At 39.6% G+C, this 17,596-nt stretch overlaps 1 protein-coding gene across 2 annotated transcripts; it reads right to left on the reverse strand.

The window, feature by feature from the left end:
• Positions 1-1,670: 1,670 nt before the first annotated feature.
• On the reverse strand, positions 1,671-5,094 carry LOC147464444 (phosphatidylinositol transfer protein CSR1-like). 2 transcript variants are annotated; one of them, XM_086515016.1, is made up of 7 exons: positions 4,957-5,094; positions 4,712-4,801; positions 3,564-3,822; positions 3,421-3,454; positions 3,015-3,120; positions 2,796-2,906; positions 1,671-2,438 (listed from the first exon to the last, which is right to left on the reverse strand). In XM_086515016.1, the coding sequence occupies exons 2-7, from the start codon at positions 4,790-4,792 to the stop codon at positions 2,313-2,315; spliced, it is 717 nt and encodes a 238-aa protein (XP_086371142.1). In that variant the 5' UTR covers positions 4,793-4,801; positions 4,957-5,094; the 3' UTR covers positions 1,671-2,312. The 2 variants fall into 2 exon arrangements, with proteins under 2 accessions (XP_086371142.1, XP_086371152.1); XM_086515026.1 differs by lacking the exon at positions 4,957-5,094 and having other exon boundaries at positions 4,712-4,950.
• Positions 5,095-17,596: the final 12,502 nt, after the last annotated feature.

The raw sequence follows: 17,596 nt of genomic DNA on the forward strand, positions 1-17,596 counted from the left end.
CATTCACTCCATAAACAAAGGAGAAAGATGTCAAATACTCCCAAAGAAAATAGTCATACTATATTTTTTCAAGTGTTTACACAAGAGATTACATACATGGAGGCTCTCTTAATCTATTCATGTCGTGCCATAATCAATTTCTTAATAGCTAGACCATGCCTACTTGCTACCCATAAAAACCATCTTTTGGATTGGATGCACCTTTTGTATAGAGCCAATAATGTAAAGTGCTCACCGTTGTGTACATATACAACGATTGAGAGCCCATCTATCCTCCTCAATTCTTATCAGGCAGAGTAGTTGATGTTATTGCAGAAGCGTAAACAATAATGGATTGGACGTACTGTCATCTTATTCACATGCCATGCATACATATCAGAAAAATAGATTAATAGATTCTCTCATGACTTAGTTGTGAATAAGATTCAAACTGCAGAAAATATATTGCTTAGTTGCAGCATTGATTATGTCTCTAGGAGTGTTATTTTTAGGGGTATGACTCAGCTAATATGCAATCACTCCATAGATGTTGAGAGTCATGATTTGAGCTCAGCACAATTGTGCTTTCAAGGAAAGAAGTCCGCAATCTATCAAGGGTTTGTGATTCAACTTTCTCAATTGATTCCAAACACATTTGACCACCCACGGTAGACTATGTTCGTCATCGTTGACTGCTAGGTTGAGCAGTTTTCATGCAAAATCTAACCAAGTGGTTTGACATTGTAGCAACTAACCAAAGGGTTTGGATTGCAAAGGCAACATCCGGGGTTACTAGTTTCTACTGCTTGTTTTTCACTAATCTTTCATTAGTGCTCAAAAGGTCACCCATATATTACCTCTTTAAGATTGGTTTCATGGTAAGACATCTTTCTAGTTGTATCTTTCGAGGTTACAAAGTGCACGCAACTACGAGTAAGTAAACGTTATGTTCAACATCCAAGTATGCATATAATTTGATTTGTTTCAAAAAAAAAATCAAGTCAGATGAATAAGCTTAAATGCTTTCATCCATTTTTCTCTTCAAAGACATAAGAAGGTCATGTACATGCAAAGAATTTTGGATCATAGGGTCCCAACTATATTCTACATTATGCAATTATGGAACTATATGTAGGGTTTCCTTTGGCACATGTTGTCACATGGGATACAATATGTTCTAAAAACTCAAGGAGTTTGGTATAGCCAGTGTAGAGCAAAGTATATGAGAGTCACTCTCCCTAAAGGCACTGAGTGTTTATTGTTACCTCCACACACAAGTACATCTCGTATTTTTTCATATATTCTTTTTTGAGATATATTCAACATGCGGAGAACATAAGTCTCTGAGACTAACACTACCGTCCGTTATATCAATTATGTGTCACAACAAAGTCCTCAGGTGTAGGTCAAATCCGTTTGCTAGATCATTTTGAACACACTGTATCAAGAATAATTTTCACGGTTAAAAATTATTGGATACTTAGAACGACTTGTTAAGGTTACAAGTGCTGCTAAACAACATTAACTGATGGTTGTTTATGCATATATCAAAGCTATGTGCTGTTAATGAAAATGTTGTACCTAGAAGTGACTTATATTCCACATTCTATTATGATTACAAGACCAACGAATTTGAATACGATGCTTACGCTTAAGGTGTATAGTTACACAATCAGCTTTGCAAAGAGAAATTCCCAACGTCTCAATAAATTTGGTGGTTTTGCTTATGGTTGATAGTAGCATGCTTAAAAGGATCAAAACACACCTTTCACCTTTGGCATCAATGGCAAAAAATCACAAGCCCCAGAGTTAGTCCGATATGTATGTTCCCTTAATCATAGACATGTGCTTCTCCTCTACGATATAAGCTTCCTTGCATTTGTGGGTGTTTCTTTTATCATACCAATGTGCTTCTTTCTGTCAAGTATAAGCTTCCTTGCAATCAAGCATGTCGCTTGTAGCGTACAATGTGCTTCTCCTATCAAATATAAGCTTCCTTGCATTCCAGTATGCTCCTTGGAAATGTGAAGGGACAATCATCCCCCTCTCTTTATGTATAATAAATAGCGCACAGATAGCCATGGAGACGTACTCTTATTGAGCCATATGGAAATCATTGGCGCTTGATCTCTTCGTAAGAAGCCTTAATTACGTGGGACATAGTTGACATCTACAATGTGCAAAATGAGAAGCAAGGAAAGCTTGATATCTGTAAGTTGATGTAGTTATGATCAAGGCAAGAGTTGTTGCTGTGAGCTAGAGGATGTCTAATTAGCATACCGAGACACTCTTCTTGAAGCCATTGAAAGGATGATAATGATGAGGCGACGCCATCAAGATGCCTTCACATCGCGAATTGGCACCATCGTCATCAACCCACCATACTCAATGGGAAGCTGTGTGATATCAATGTCTTTCAGCAGCGTTTCTTTTAGTAGTTCATCATCAACAAACACTATCTGCAACAAAAAAAGAGCACATGATATTCTTCCTTCATTAGACTCTGATACCAGCAAATGCTCTCTGTAACATTGCTGCAGATCGCTCCATAAGCAGACGCAATTGAGTAGTTAAGGATGCCTAATCCTCTCTCTCTCTCTCTCTCTCTTCCTCTCTAGCTTGATTATGGAGTTCTTCTTCTTCACTAACACTTTCCTAACCAACTAATGCTAGTGTAGCTTAGAAATTAGCATGCTTGCTTGCTTGTCTATGCATCCTAGGGACTCATCTCCAAGCATGTGTATAAAGTAGAGTAGAGTGTGCACATTGTTTCCATCGCAAGAATCAATGAGACATCTGCCAGCTAGCTGACTTACCTTTTCTCTGATATTTGGATCTATAAAGGGGTATAAAATCCTCCAAAGTATCCAAAACAAGGAAGGACAATGAAGAAGGAAGAGCTTTCCCAGGCGCTCCGGATAATGGTCCTGCCCATTTAAGAGATTAATGTGTAAGTAAAAAATCCACAAAGAAAATGAAAATCCAATATAAAAATTTGGATCCAGTCTACACTTGATGCATTGTATCTAGCATACCTGTAAGATTTCCAAACAAGCAATAAAACCCTTTACGTCCATATTTCTATAGCTAAATCCTTTCATATCAGCCAGCAACACAAATTTGTCAAGATCTCCCGAAATGCTGCAGAGACGATAACATGCCAGTTAGGATGACAACATGATTCCATACATTCTTGATGTACCACATGACAAGCACACATGTGCATGCATAGAGCTATTGCACACAAAGAAAGCATCGCATACACACACATTCGAAAAAATATGAATGAAAAATACATATGCACACATATAATAAAACACAAATGCATTAGTCATAATCTCATCCAAAAACATGCACGGTATAAGGCATGCATAAGAGCACACAATCTAACCTCCTTCTAAGCCAAACATTACTCAAAACAACGGTTTTGAACTTGCATACCTGGCCAGCTTATCTAACACATAAATAGCAAACCCTGTGTGAACAAAAACAAAAAAGTGTCGCGCCCTATCTCAGATTGAAATGTAGCATTAACACTTGAAATTCATATAACCAGAGTCTTGTATGCATCTCGACTTCATTACGTTTGAATTCCTCCAAATTGCGATCAGAAGGGAAGTGTCGAGCTACTAAAATCACCACAATTATGCGACCGCTTTTGTCCGCTCCTTGGGCAAATACCTTGTCTTTCTTTAACTCATTTGCAATTTCCGACTCTTGAACGTATCCAGGAGGCTTGTAAGTCTCACCCCACTTCAAATGCTGGAGTAGAAATTTTAAGGCTTTGTCAACATTATGAGATCGCGCTCGCAAAAACCGCGTAAGGGTTCCTTCATCAATGTCCTGAATGAGAATACGAGTATCAGTCCTTGAGAAGACAGCTTAAATCATAAAGAGGCAGTGATAAATACAAAGAGGGCTCTTTGGTGACCAATACAGTTTTGATGACCAAGATACTCAACAAAACACAAGCTTTTGTATTCGAAAGACCTCAAAATTTCCAATAATGCAACTGGGTGCAACAAAACGCTACTGAATTTCGTGTACATGCTTTAATCTGGAAAATCCTTCACATCTGTGAGGCAAGGTTTGAGACCATGCTTCTACAATAACTAGAAGTGATGAGTTGAGTCGACCTCAAACTCTTCACCCTTAAGCCCTGGAAAGACATACCTAGAAATAGTGGGTATGGCAATCGGATCGTGGCTACAAAAACCCACAGCAATACATCAGCGTGTTAGCCAACACCAACATAAGATGACCCCAAGGTGAATCAGAATTAGCCACAAGCCTATGAGTTTCCATTTCTCAACGAGCATTTCTGAACAAATTCAACCTTGTAATGGCCCTTGCTACACGTCGGGCTGATACGAGCAGTTTAAACCGTGTAAGGTGCCATATCACTCGTCCCACTTGAGAGGTTGACATGACACTCTGGAATCTACTCTGTAGTTACAAAGGGCCATTTCTCACAAATTGTTTGTGTTGAATTGGTAATGAAAGCCTTCAACCAGCTAGAATGGAACAGACTACATGCACCATCTGGTGCAAAATACAACAGCCTTCTAAAAGTCTGGGCTAATCTGCCAACATGAATAGCAATTCAAATTGAGTAATTATCATGGGAAAATCAGAAAATCTTATTTGACAAAGCAGGTGCCTCTTGCATAACTAGGGGCCATGTAGATTGTTATGCAGAAGTGCAAAAGGATAAAGAAAGTGAAGTGCAAACCCTCGATTGCGGATAAGCCTCCTGCAAGCGCAATCGCAGGAGTCCCACTTTCTGTGCTTCATCGTTTTGAGAGCCCGCCATACGGAAAACCTGCACAATTGGCTGGATTCAGACAGATAACGCGCATGTGTGCCCATGCTGTGTGAAAGAAGGTGCCCTAGAAGCCAAAACAACTATCTTTCGGGATGTGTCATTGCGCCATCCAGGTTTGCAGCACTTAGCAGGAATGAAACGGAGCAACCTACACATAAGCTCTTCAGAGACTGTGGGGCACTTCAGCCAAGAGACAGGAAATGAGTGGGTAGACAGACTCGTGCAAGAAAATGGATTTGCCTACGCGAGAAGAGCTCTTTTTCTCAACTTACATATGATGAATTCAAGAGGCAAATTGACTACATTTTAAGTTGTTTCCACCAAATTTCTTTTTTTTTTTTTACCATAACAAGGCGCGAGATGTATAATATTAAAGAGAGCAAAATTACAAAATATGAGTCAGACCAAGGTGACTGATAAATACAACTCTTGAATTGTAATAGAATGTTTCCACCAAATTTCTTTAACTTTTTGTAACCTTCAAAATTTAAAGCTTACGAGGTAAAGCTCAAATTTTGTCAGTGGAAGTGGAATTTTGTCAGTGGTTTCTTTTTTGAGCGTCCAATTATTGAGGACTGAAACACTGCGAGTGAGTGCAGAGAGACAAAGAGAGAGAGAGAGAGAGAGAGAGAGGGGGGGGGTGGGTGGTATCAGGTGTGGCGCTCATGGACCAATAACTCTTGGATGATGGCAATGTTGGTGATGTTGCATTCACAACAAATGCAAAAGGAAAAAGTGAAAGGGTCACGATGGCTTTCTAAAACAACGAGAAAGTGATAAAATCATTAGGTTGAGTTTAACTAGAATTATATAAGGTGAAGCAGTGTTCGACAATGTCTCTTTTATTAAGCGATCAAGTGTCCTCCTTGCAAGAAGCAAACAAAAAATACTATCATTTTTTTTGGAATTTGTAAGATTTTTTAACTAAGTTTTGACATTATTGCACCGGTTTTTCTTCTTTTTACCATGATTCTCTCTCTCTCTCTCTCTCTCTCTCTCTCTCTCTATATATATATATATATATATATATATATATATATATATGTGTGTGTGTGTGTGTGTGTGTGTGTGTGTTTTCTCTCTCTCTCTCTCTCTCTCTCTCTCTCTCTCTCTCTCTCTCTCTCTCTCTCACACACACACACACACACACACACACACACACATATATACACACACACATGTATATACACACTTTGCCAGAGTTTTCTTTAAAAAAACGGATTATTTTTCAAAAAAAACCAGCATCTCTCAAGGAGACCCTCAACATGAGGATTTGTAGCATAACCTTGTCTTTGAAATTAAATCAAATTCTTTTCCAAAACATCCTCCTGAATCCCATAAATCTATTTCCAAGAAGAAGCTATCAGTGATACAGGATCTTTAGCACGAGTTGACATAGCCATAGTATGAGGGACTACACCTCTTACTACACAAAATGTTATACCTACCTCTACAGATGCATAAGTTTTAAAAAAACTATCATATGGTCATAGGCCAAAACTTAGTGTATACAAACAGGGGGTATACAAACCAGTGGTTCATTTATTGTGAGCTCAAAGTAGATCAATCATTGATCAGCCGAGTGGTACCTGCTGATGGTGATAAAATTAAACAACTAAATCCAGCAACAATGTTTGTGAATATTATGCAGAACGGAGAGGCCCATCCTAGGGCCATACTTTGCTGTAAATACCCGATTATGATCTTTTTTTTTAAACCTTTATTTAGTCTAGTCTTTACACAAGATACATATTGCAAGCCATAGGTTTTTTTACAAAAAGTAGAATTCAGGCCGGATTTCCCAGCAGCAGCAGCCTTCTCAGCCAGAGTTATTCCAGACATACCATACCTTCCATCTCTCAATCCATGTTCATATGCCAGACCCCTCTTAAAACACCCATAGGGTAGGTATATTTAAACACCATTAAAGTAAGCTCAGACAATGACCAGTTTATGAAACCTTAGTGTTACTTACCGATGAAGATTCACCGCCATATACAGTATCCATAATCAGCCAAACGAATTTGTGACCCATATGCAGTTAGGATGCACCTTACCAGTACCATATACGTTCCGATGATCCATGTTAAACCAACTAGTTAGTCATAGTTTCATGATTCCCTTAGTTTGGCAATGTAACAAAACGCCCTGAAGAAGTACCAATGTCAGTATAGTCAAGCACACTCAGCCAACAGTTAATTTATTCTATTTTAACAACCTGATGTATTTCCACAGTTTAATGTAATGCTATTTTACGGATGGACATCCATCTAGCTCACTCTATCTTAGTCCCAGTGCTACTCTAGATTAGTCATGCCATGCAAAAGCCAGTAGTATGTACATCAGCCTGGACTCACTAGCAAGCCCATCTTACAGGACTAAATTAAAAATTGTGTCTTTACTATTTAGTCAGAGGAAGGAGCAACAATACAGCAACCCATAAGTGCCTTATATTCACAGCCAGCTAACAGCTACTGGCCCACATATATTGAGCCCTATACAAAGCTTAGCAAGATCAACTACTAGGTGATCTTTCCTTATGACATTTTTCAAAATATTCCCAATATCATCAGGGCTTTAAAGATGCAATAGACCAATCCCCACCTCAATCCAACCAACGGTAGACCAAGTACGGTGAACCAGAGCTGAGTAAGGTGAACCAAACACATAATCACTGTTTATACGGGCTATCAACCAATAACATATGTAGTTCCATAATGAACAAGTTAGCAAGCCTGAGTCATAAGGGCCGGGATGTATAGTAAGTAGCCCAATGGTTATGGCTAAAAAGGAAACATTTAACAAGAGTCCCGCAGCTATTGCCAAGCCAAAATCAAGAGGAGTTAAATGTATGACAACAATTATTACATTATGTTGCTTCAGAGAATAGACAAGTAATGCAAGTTTTCAAGCCACAACCTTCAAGAAGCATGCTAACCTGCGTAGCCTCGAGTTCATTCCCAGCAGTCGGTGTTGTCTTCTTAGGCATGATTACGAATGAAAGAATCTCTCTTCACCTCACTTAATCCCTCAATGCAGAAAAACAGACAGTAGCGCAACCGATCTAAGTGAGAAGCACAAAGGGGCTCTCACCTTTATACATAGCAGGACTTGTAGGAGTACTGAGAGGCATTCAAGGTGTTATTTCCCCGAGGCCTGGGCATGTCTAGTCATGTTGAGTGCCGAAACCAGCTGTACGACACAGTAAAGCCTCTTGTAGAATCTGCAGGCTCAATTAGATGGTGTGGCATAGGCAGGCACAAGTCCCCATCAAATATCCATGGAGGCATCGCCTTGTATGGCGCAATTTCCGCATGCGCAGAAATGCAGGGCTCGGTGAAGAGCAAGCCACGCTACCACTGGGTAGTCTCACAGTGAATTACCCAACAAGTGAGAGCCAAGTCTTTAAAGGACTCGTCCCCCTTTTTTAAAAAAAAACCCTATTGGTCCATGTGCTAGTGTAGTATCATGTGTTGAAAGGTTTGACTAGGGACACTATCGGTTAAGCCCTCAGCCACCCCGTATTTTAATTCAATATGGTCAAGCCTGCAAATAGTTGGATGTAGCTTGCAGACATTAGGTATAGTTTTTTTACGCGATGTAGCGAGCAAACCACATGTGTGTTTGTGTATGTGTGTGTACTGTTTATGCGGTCCCATCGGGCTTAGTATAGAATTATGTAGAGCAACAAGCCACTACCTGGGTGTGTATGTGTGAGTGTGTGTGTGTGTATGTGTGTGTGTGTGTGTGTGTGTGTGTGTGTGTGTGTGTGTGTGTGTGTGTGTGTGTGTGACTTCTGGAAATCAGACCGATTGTGAGCATGCCCAGCCATTCAGGCTAACGAGACCCATATGTGTGTGTATGGTTGATGCAGTTTCTTCTAGCATAGTATTCATGTAGCGTAAAGAGTCACCACTTGTGTGTGTGTGTGTGTGTGTGTGTGTGTGTGTGTGTGTGTGTGTGTGTGTGTGTGTGTGTGTATAGAACTTACTAGAATTATGCAAGGTGAAGCTTCACTTTATCATTTTAATCTTTACCATTCTAAAAGAATAGAATGCAAGAGCAGTCAAGCCATGTAAGGAAGTGAAATGAAAGGTAACAAGTGAAAGGGTCACGACAGCTTTCAAAAACAATAAGAAAGTGATAAAATTGTTAGGTTGAATTAAACTGGTATCACTGTTTGGGAAAGGATTACCTCAGCTTAGTCTTGATTCGATTGAAAATCGAGACTAGCTAAGTGCAAACCATGGTAAATGGAAGAAAAACCGATGAAATATATGAGAAATTCGTCCAAAAATTTTACAAATCTCAAAATTTTTGCTAGTATTTCTGATTTTCTTCTTTGTGAGGAAGAAACTTGATCAGCAGGCCGCTTAATAAAAGAGACTTTCTCGAACGTGAACACTAACTGGAATCAAGCTATAAAATGCAAGAAATGTAAATCCATGTGAAGTTGTGAAATGAAAGGTGAAATAAAAAGAACTAATTAATATATATGTGTATGCATAGAAATTATTACCATTATGCAAAGTGAAGCTTCACTTTAGTATTGTAAAACAATAGAATGCAAAAAAAACATGTCTTTGTGTGTAAAATTTACTAAAATTTATGCAAGGTGAAGCTTTACTTTAGCATTCTAAAACAATAGAATTCAACAAAAGTAAAGACATATCAGGATGTGAAATGAAAGGTAAGTCTCCATCATGTCATAATGTGAAATGAAAGGAGTCTCCCTAACCCAACACAACACTAAGGGTTTCTTTTAGAAAGCCAAAAAGGTGTGTTTTCTCTTAATGTTTCAAAGAAGAAGAGAATTCATCTCAAATGAATTAAACCAATACTAAAAGAAGCATAACATAAATCTTTAGCTCACCATTTCCCACACAATACAACATGTAGTTGTGGAATATCACAATCACGTGATCGTAGATATGGCCAATAGATTCATTTTGGGCTAAAGCAGTAAATGCATTGGTGTATATCTTTAATTGTACCTATATCAAGGCTTTAAAGAGTATGACACCTAAAGAAGCATACTCGTGTAAGAATCGTCAACCTTGCATTTCAAAGCTTTTGAGTGTTTATGTTACTTATACATTCTAGGTTTTATAAGAACCAAGCTACATGCCAAGAGTAAGTATGCGTGTCTTGTTGCGATATAGTGAAAACTCCAAGCATACAGAGAGTTCTCTAATTTAATGCTTGACAAGGTCGCTTACACAAGGACAACATCGAGAAAACTACATTAAATTTTATATATGTACAAGAGTGTTTGGATAGGTATAGGTTTTATAATTTTCAGCTCATAAGGTCAATTGTTTGGTTAATAATCGTGATCGATGATTGACAAGGTAGATTAAAATATGCAAGGCATGCAAAACGATGCAATAAGTTTTTGATGGACGTTTATTTTTCCCTATACACATTTTCTATTGTGCTTTGGACAAGGGTATTTGTTTCTAAGCATTTATTTTGCCATTTAAAGGCCTTAGTGCACTATGGGTGAAGGTAGTTCAATTTTCATTGCTTGACAAGTGTCCCCTAGAAGGCTTGAAAATTTGTGAAATGAAAAGAAATCATGGTCTTTTAAATGCTATTTTCTAAAGTCGCATTCACCTTTTTCTATTAAAAAGTTATACACAAGACTTTGATCCCAAGATCTATGATGTAAAGTATAGATAAAGGGTCCCTTGATTTAAAGAAGTCATAAAGATTCATTTCACTAATTTGTTTCATTATTTTTTATGTTTACTAAATTTATCTTTTCTTATTAAAAAAAGCGCTAAAATATTTTATTGTTTTTATTTTACCTTCTTCTCATTATTTGTTTCAAAATGTTGATGTGTTATGTGCACCTTTCACCTTATTTAAGTAGGGCCCCGCCATTAAACTTGATTGATGTTACCGAGGAACCATCACAAAGTACACATGTGGTACCAATAAATGTTCTCACACGATCGATGCTTCAAAAACAAAATTAGTTTCTTTAGGAAAGAGACACGGCATCAATTGCCCAATCTCAGAAGAAGAAGAAAACACGAAGAAAGAGATCATCGCAAAAAGCAACGAAGTTAGACCCCAGTTCAAAGACAAACATAGGGACTGGTGACGACCTCGAATATATAAACGACGCTGAAGAGAATTTTGATTCAGGTGAAACCACGGAGACCAAAACGACCACTATGAAAGAAACCAACAAGGAAGATCGTCATGAGCCACAATGGTCAAGACCCAAGAAGCTTATCCAAACCCTACAGAGGAGATCGAGCGAGTCAAGCAATTAAGGAGTTTGGTAGAAGATACCCAAAGGGATCTAGAGCCTAGGCAGATGCAGATTATAGACACAGTGTTCCCTACGCAACAACAACCTCACAAAGTCCATAGACCCCTAGCCATACCTAGTGTCATCCAAGAAGAAAGTGAAAGTCATGGGAAAGTGGGCGTACTCACTTCTTGTTGGAGAGAATGTTTACAGAGGGACTACGTGACCCTATCAAAGAAATGGAGGTCCCACCACATCAAGGGATTGAGGTCCAAAAGGTACCGTTAAATATTACCAAATTGATGGATTTCATGGCTTCAAAAGTTAGAACCACCATCATGTCCAAACTATATGGAGACCCCGAGCTATTCTTAGCTCTTTGACCTTTCCTCAATGGAGAACTGTAGGTCGGGCTACCACAATTTGCACAGATGGATGGAGCTCTGACTCTCCTTCCTCTCACTGGAGCAATTCAAATTCTCTCACTGACTCTCCTTCCTCTCGTTGGGCTTTCTGGAGCTGAGAGGCTACACCCCAAAGCACTCACTCTCGTATGTATTCTTTCAAGAACAGTCTCCTAAGAGTAGGGTAAATTGTTTTTTCTTCCACCCTTATGTCGTAATTCTCTAATGAATCTATCAAGCAATTGGTTATTGTTGAAGCGCTCATTTGGATTACATCGAGAATTCAAATGCTTCAAACTGAGCTCCATCCATCTGTGCTTCAGTGATCATTTGATTGCTCAATGTCCAAATAATCCAAATGCACCGAAGAGCTATCACAATTTGCACAGATGGATGGAGCTGGGGAGATGCCAATAGACGAGGAACACTTAGATCCACAACCCAACCTAGATGAGAACCTTGTTATAGAAATACATGTTAACAAGTTGGGACAATACTTTGAGGGTGATGAATCCAATGCGACCATACCAATCACTACTAACGGATTAACTGTGAAGGGAATCCTTGATGGTGGCACTGGGGTTAGCATTGTGACTAAAAATTGCTAGGAAACTATGGGAAGACCTCACCTTGCGACCACAACCATAGTAGTGAAGATGGCCAATGGGTCTATTGTTAAATCTATTGGAATGCTAGAAGATATCAAGATCAGGGTCTTTGGACATAAAATAAGGATTAGATTCATTGTTATGGATTTCTCCAAACACACTATGGCATCGGAGATGATCTTAGGACGTCCTTTCATGAGGGAAGAAAAAATGGTGCATGACTGGTCTAAAAACCATGTCTACTTGAAGTTCCAAGATTTTGTCATTCCAGTGGATCTTGTTACTGGTCGAGTACATCCTCTAGGAAATAGGTTTATAATTGATCATAGATCTGACACCACAGTTCACTCGGCCCCATTGCAGTATTGTTACACGTGTAAAGCGGACACTGATGTTGGGGAAGATTCTCCTTATATGGATGTACTACCTGGGATGACTGAGTCGGACAATGTGGATTGGGTCCACCTAGGAGCAACCATAGACACTTGGGAAAATAGGGAGACAACCTGGGTAACGCCTGAGGGGGATGAAATGCCAGCACTCGTACCCTTAAATATACTAGAATCAATGCATATAGCTTCTGATGATCTACAAGATGAAAGTTTGACTGGCATTGGAACCAGTAGCGCCTCACAAGACTATAGCCCACACGATTTGGGGTCAGAATCATCAGTTGAAATTGACTCTGAGGACGAAGAATCTGAGTTAAATCTTAATGCAAATGTGGGGACAAACCATTCAGGGCCCAGTGGTAACCTAGATAACAATCTATCCAAGGGAGCAGAAGACGCAAGTAGTGATTCATCTAGTGACTCTTCACTAGAGATCGGCCGTAATCGAGAATTAAACAAGAAGAGTAAGAGATATAAGAGGCGCTCATCGGAAGTTGGTAGATAACTGGGGTGAATAGCTTCAAAGCGTTATGTGGTGTAGTCCACAACCCATTGACATCGCACAACTAGAGGCTACAGAGAAGCCAAAGTTGAGTTGTACTGTAAGGAGACGACAAAATCGAGAGTTAGCTCAACAACAAAAGGAATCAGAAGTGAAATCACGGTCCACAAAACAACAGGACTCCACAGACTTACACCCTGCACCTGAACATTTCAAATCCTATACCACAGAGGAACGTAAGGTTGTGTATACAAAGGCTCAAAGAAAACCTATCGATGGGTAAATCAAATTCTGAAGACACCTCTAATATCAAGTTGATTCTAGAGAAGCTAAAAGAGATCCAACCTTCACCTTTTACAAATCCGTACAAACCACCATTTTGCCAAGTATGTCAGAGACCTGTGCATGATTATGAGAATTGCTATTATAACCCTAATTTCAGGGGAAGGAGACCAAGACATATTCTTTCAAACATGGAATCAAGGGTAAATGTGGTAGCACCACAACCCTTCAGGACCAAATTTCAGAACACAATCTCACTGAGGATATTTCAGCAAGGGAACTAGAAGAATGTGGAGAGGAATGACAACAACAAAACAATCCATTACAACCCTGCACTTATTGTGGAACTTTGGGACACAAGCAGGGCCCTAGTTCTGTATTGTGGGGCAAGCATAAGAATGAGAGGGGCATCACAATTGTGAATTATAATCCTAAATGCAGTTCTCTTGATAGAGATTTCTCTTAAAGTTGAAAAATAGCAAAGCTAGCCAAAAAGAAGAGAACGAACAAGTCTCCTAAAATGTTCTCAATGGGATTGACAAGTGTCAAAGGTGATAGAAATCACTACTTTCAATGTGATTGTTCTACATGTATCTAGATTGAGAAAGTGTTGGAGAAACCTCTAGAGGTGGAAATTTTAGCAATTACAAGGTCAAAAGGCAAACTGAATGAGGAACAAGATGATTAAGGGAATAGTCCTAAAGGTCCCATTGATTGGGAAGCCCATGATAAGATCAGAATGGGGGCACTGAAGGAAATTCAGTTAAACCAAGACACTGAAGGATCTACAAATCCATGTCCAGCAGGGACAATGCAGGAATTGTGGGGAAATCTAGGAATGAGATCCTTAGAAGGGGCAAGATTAGTAACAGAGGCACATGATGAACCCCAATTATGCTAAATAAGTGAAAGAAGAGATCAATAAATTGTTGGAAGTTGGCTTCATTTACGTAGTGGATAAGGTGACTTGGATATCACCAATTGTTGTTGTCCCAAAGAAGAATGAGAAATCACGGTTTGTGTAGATAATAAGAAATTGAATGTTGCAACAATCACTGATCAATTGCCTTTACCATACTGTGACACAATGCTGGTGAGGAGATGGATAGTTTTTGGATGGTTTCAATGGATGTATAGTTTTTGGATGGTTTCAATGGATATGATCAAATCAAGATGGACCTAAAGGACAAGGATAAAACAAGTTTTATAACTGGATGGGGAGTGTATGCTTCCACAATCATAAATTTTGGTCTGAAGAATGTACAATCTACTTTTTAGAAGTGGGTCATGGAGATGTTTTATCCTTATCTGACTACCTTCATGAAGGTATTATGAATTCAATGTTTCAAGGAAAAAGCAAGATCACTTGAAGGATTTGAGGTTGTGATTTGAGAAATGCAAAGAGTCCAGATTTTCATTAAACCCTATAAAATGTTCCTTTGCTGTGAAAAGAGACATTTTGTTGGGGCATATCATCAATAAAAAAGGGATTGCAATGGATCCAAGAAAAATGGAAGCAATTGTAAAAGCTTCACCACAAAAGATAGTGAAGCAACTAATGAGGTTCATTGGTCAAGTGAAGTGGCATAGAAAGTTCTTGAGGTACATGTTATGTAATGGAATTTGCCTATTCAATTTGAGAGTAGCGGAATTTAATGAGAATACTTTTAAGAAATGATTTTGTGAGCATAGAGAATTTAGAGAACATGACAACATTTGAGGACCGGATTTATGTGGAGCCGGTCCCCCCTCCAATAGGCATTTGTATTATGATTTCTCCCATAAAGAGAGACTTGTTACAATACATTCTTTGTGTTCCTTGTGACTTAGGTGAAGCAATGAAGATGGAAAGCTTCATGCATCACCATCATAGCATAACCTAAACTTGAAGAAAGCTTTAACTATACCAAGCCTCAGTCCCAAGACCTCAAACACTTTCGAAGGTGGAGAGAGCTAGCAGGGAATGAGGGTAGGGAAGAGGAAGAAGAAACATTTCATACGAGAAAGAGCTAGTTCCTCACTTATCATAACTCTTGAGCTAGCATACATAATAGCATAGTAATGAAGAAGAAGGAGATGACAAGCTCAAGCATTGAAGCATGGCTCTTGGTTGGATTTGCACTCCATAGCCAAGAGTGTTGGTGTAGGCTCTCAACCTCTACTTGCTTGGAGAGGGAGCTCTTGCACTTTTCATAGCACACAATGAGAGTGTTTGTGAGTGTGTGTGGGTGAGTATACCCCCTAAGCACCCCCCTAGCTTGCTTGGGTTGACCCCCCCTTGTAGCTCATGCTTGAAGCTCATTGGACCCCTCCAGGCCTAGCCAATCACAAGCAGGAGCCATTACAAGCAATAGGGGTAGCCTTGGGACAAGTGTCCCCCTTTCCCCTTTGAGAGAGAGGACTTGATAAATGAAAAATCAATTAATTAAATATCCTAAATTATCATTGGACCCCTTGGGTGGCCAACCAATAGGCTTCAGGCACACCATGAGGGCAACATGAGGAGGAACTTGACAAGTGTCCTTGATGCCTCTTCAAGCTGGGGCTTCCCTTGTGTGTGTGTGTGTGTGTGTGTGTGTGTTCTCTCTCATCCCCCCCCCTTGTAGGCTCGCCCCCCTCCTTGTAGGGATCTTTTTGACTTTAGGAGCTCAAGCACCTTAGTCATCAAGCATGACAAAGAACTTGGACTAGGGGGTATTCCCACAAGCATCTCAGGCAAGCATGTCAAGGCACCTCAAGCACCTTAATCAAGCGGCAAGTCAATCACCTCAAGCATGGAGTAAGTCAAGCACCTCAAGCACCTCAAGCAGGACAAACACCTCAAGCACGACAAGCACCTCAAGCAGGTCAAGCACCTCGAGCTTGGGCCGGGTTCCCACCTCAAGCTCAGCCCTAGCTTACCTAAGGTCAAAGGACTTTTTCACACATTATTGGAGGTCTTCAATGAAGCTAACCCTAAGGTCTTATGCTCCATTGGTTAGCCTTGCTCTTGATAGACCATCTTCCATTTGGGCCCCTTTACTATTGGCCCCGTGTTGAGATAGATCTATAAGCTCATATCTATATCTTGACACTTGTTCCCGTTTACTCTCCCACATTAAGTGATCAATTTAATATGAGAAAATCATTTGGGTTGGTTAGATATTAGATTTTATGACATTACCTCTCTCTTGAAATCATAGTCGTCCTCGACTATGAGGTAGAAGAGATAAAGGCTTAGTCATTAGTCAATCGTACTTAGCGGGTAGAGGATCCCTTTTTTACCCTACGACATCTTTCCAAGATGGATGACTAATCCATTTGGTGCTTGGGAGACATAGCTACCACAAGCATGTCTGCTCTTTAGTCCATTTCATTCTCCCAAAGTAGAGTGACAAATTCTACTTGGTGTTTGAGAGACGCCGTCATCACAAACATGATTCTAAGCATGCATACTAGTTAAATTTGTGCACAATTAAAAAGAGGACTAGTCATATAAGACAAAAACATGAGTCATTTAAAAGAAATTTATACATTTGCTTACTCTAATTTAACATTGTAAGCATTGACAAGGTTCATACTATCCTGAAGTTGTACTCTTTGCATCCATTTAGCATCTTCAAAAGGATAATTTTTGAACTTAATAAGATACCTTCGGAGTATCTTACCATGTCGTAGTACCTTGTCTTCATGCCGAAGGACAGCTACGGGTTGTAGCACCTCTTCTTGGTCTTCGACTTCGGGAGGGTCTTCAATAATTGGTTCAATTGGTGGCTCTCCTTTGTAGGGCTTAAGTAGGCTTACATGAAAGGCATTGTGTATAAGCCAATGGTTGGGCAACTTGAGTTGATAAGCCGTCTCATTGATAGGCTTCAAGATTTGGAAAGGACCATAGTATCTTTTTGCTAGTTTAGCATAAGACTTTTGATGGCCCATAGGATTTTTGCCCGTTGTTTGCCTTAATCGAGCCTTAGGAAACTTGAGTAAGACCCAATCATTTTCTTTGAACATTAAGGCTCTTCTGTGCTTCTCAGCAGCAGCTTTTTGCCTTTGTTGAGAGATGGCTATAGCCTCCCTAATCTTTTGAAAAGATTCTTGTAGGTCACGGCTATACTCATCGGCGGCGAAGATCTTCCCATGTACTTTCAGTAGCAAGGGACTTTTAGGTCTTCCCTCTATGATCTCGAAAGGTGCTTTCCCCGTAGAAGTATGTACAGTATTATTGTAGGCATACTCTACTAGCGGTAAATACTTTTCCCATTGTGAGCGTTGATCTACTTCGGTAACATAAGTTTTGAGTAGATCGAGTATCGTAAGATTGGCTATCTCACTTTGGCCCTCCGTTTGTGGGTGATAGGCCGAA

Source organism: Adiantum capillus-veneris, chromosome 1 (genome assembly GCF_014529385.1).
Source record: "Adiantum capillus-veneris isolate H3 chromosome 1, ASM1452938v2, whole genome shotgun sequence".
In the NCBI taxonomy this organism is placed as follows: domain Eukaryota; kingdom Viridiplantae; phylum Streptophyta; class Polypodiopsida; order Polypodiales; family Pteridaceae; genus Adiantum; species Adiantum capillus-veneris.